The sequence below is a fragment of the Galeopterus variegatus genome, unplaced genomic scaffold, assembly GCF_000696425.1.
Source record: "Galeopterus variegatus unplaced genomic scaffold, G_variegatus-3.0.2 Scaffold4070, whole genome shotgun sequence".
Taxonomy (NCBI): Eukaryota; Metazoa; Chordata; class Mammalia; order Dermoptera; family Cynocephalidae; genus Galeopterus; species Galeopterus variegatus.
Window position 1 is genome coordinate 75,994 of NW_007730181.1, and position 1,723 is coordinate 77,716.

A 1,723-nucleotide genomic window follows, 5' to 3' on the forward strand; every position below is an offset into this window, starting at 1 on the left:
ACATGTTGGTTGAAAGAAGGAAAACCTAGGCAAGGTCTGACAGAGAAATGAGAGTCTGAACCAGACAGACGAGGCAGGGGGGAACTGGCAGGTGAAACGCTTTGAGATTGGCCATTTCAAAAGTCTGTTGTAAATGAAGGTGGGAAGCCGCAAGTACAGAGTTGAAACCGCAGCAGAGAGAACAAAAGGAAACAAAGAAAGAAAGATCTCCATCTGCAAAGACAGGAAGGGGAAGGCAGGTTAAGGTAAAGAATCTGTGCTCTCCATTGCTGCTGAAGAACAAGGCAAGGGTGGAAGAAGTTTAGAAAAGATACCAGAAAATTCTTTACGGTGACTTACAAATGCAAATTTTTCTGTCACTCCCAATTCTGTAGCTTTCCTCACAAATACAGTTGTACGTTCCCATAGAATTTATGCATATTTGGTCACAGGCTACATTGACATCCAGACACTCATCCACATCTGGGAAGATTTAAACAATAACTGCTTTTAGGCATTAAGAGACAAGATAGACTTTATGAACTAATGGGCATATTTGTGTTTCTCTTGGTGATCTTTATTAACCAGTAACAATGTACTGCCATCTAGAAAGCAAGCACAGCCCCAAATTCTTTCTCAAATATACCCTGCTAATTATTTTTCTTTCACTCATTTCCAAATTTGCTGTAGTTCATTTACATAGACGAGGTCAGATACCTTGTTTGTGGGGTTTAGACGAAGAACATAAAACTTAAATTCAAAGGTCTCAGGCTGTGCACCATTTTGCAAAATGTTCATTCACTCTGGAATTACTCAATATATATGGGACACTTATTCCAGGCATAATTCTGTGTATGGTTTATGTAAAATTTTCAAGATGGAAGGACCCTAGGCCTTAATCTCATGTGTCTTACTGGTTTATGACCAAGTCTGAACTCAGACTTTGGTAAATATGTTCACGATGCTAAAATTTCATGTATGAAGCTGAGCTTCTAAGCTTTGCCTCAGACTGTGGATACCTTTTCCATTTGGATGTGTGTACGCAAGTTTGAAAATTCATGCCATACAGTCATCTCTTGGCTCACTCTGCTTAAGAACAGATGGTACATGAAATTCATAATTTTTTCTTGGCTCAGTTAATTGGATGAAGTGTGGGAAATGGTAATATACTCTACTTGTTTAGTATATATAGATATTATAGTTGTGTGTTCTTTGCTCTTGTCTACACTGCAAGGCTGGGGGAGCTTGGCTATTTATTCAACAGAATTCAAGAATTTGTTTCTTTAAGCACAGAAACACTATTTGCTCTGAGCCATTAAAGTCTTATACAATGTGACTGGTATAGGAATAGATACCAATCTTTTAATCTTTTCTTTTATTTAAAAAATACAGTTTAAAATAATAGTAATAATGATCAAAAAATGAAAATTTAAAGATAACACATTTAAGGTAAACTTTTTAAAGTAAATCATATCAATGATTTACATGAACTATTCTTAATGGTATAAACAAAGTCAATTAACTCTACTCACTAAATTCAAACTCTCCTATATTAAAAAACAAAACAAAACAAACAAAAAAAGCATAAGCTAGAAATCACCTGAAAGGTAACTGGACAACTTTTAACAAATTAGAAAATTGCAAAATGACTCATCTTAAAACTTGCATTAGCTATATTAATATCAGATATAAAAAGAATTCTGATACAGATTTGGATTGTGGCTCATGAACTGGCAATCCTTTT

The 1,723-nt window shown here is 35.1% G+C and overlaps 1 protein-coding gene across 1 annotated transcript in view; it reads right to left on the minus strand.

The window, feature by feature from the left end:
- LOC103602249 (EGF-like and EMI domain-containing protein 1) overlaps positions 1-1,723 on the minus strand; it is a 129,400-nt gene that overhangs the window by 19,680 nt on the left and 107,997 nt on the right. Inside the window, 1 exon segment of the mRNA XM_008586659.1 lies at positions 430-432. Within this exon segment, the coding sequence (XP_008584881.1) occupies positions 430-432 (3 nt within the window).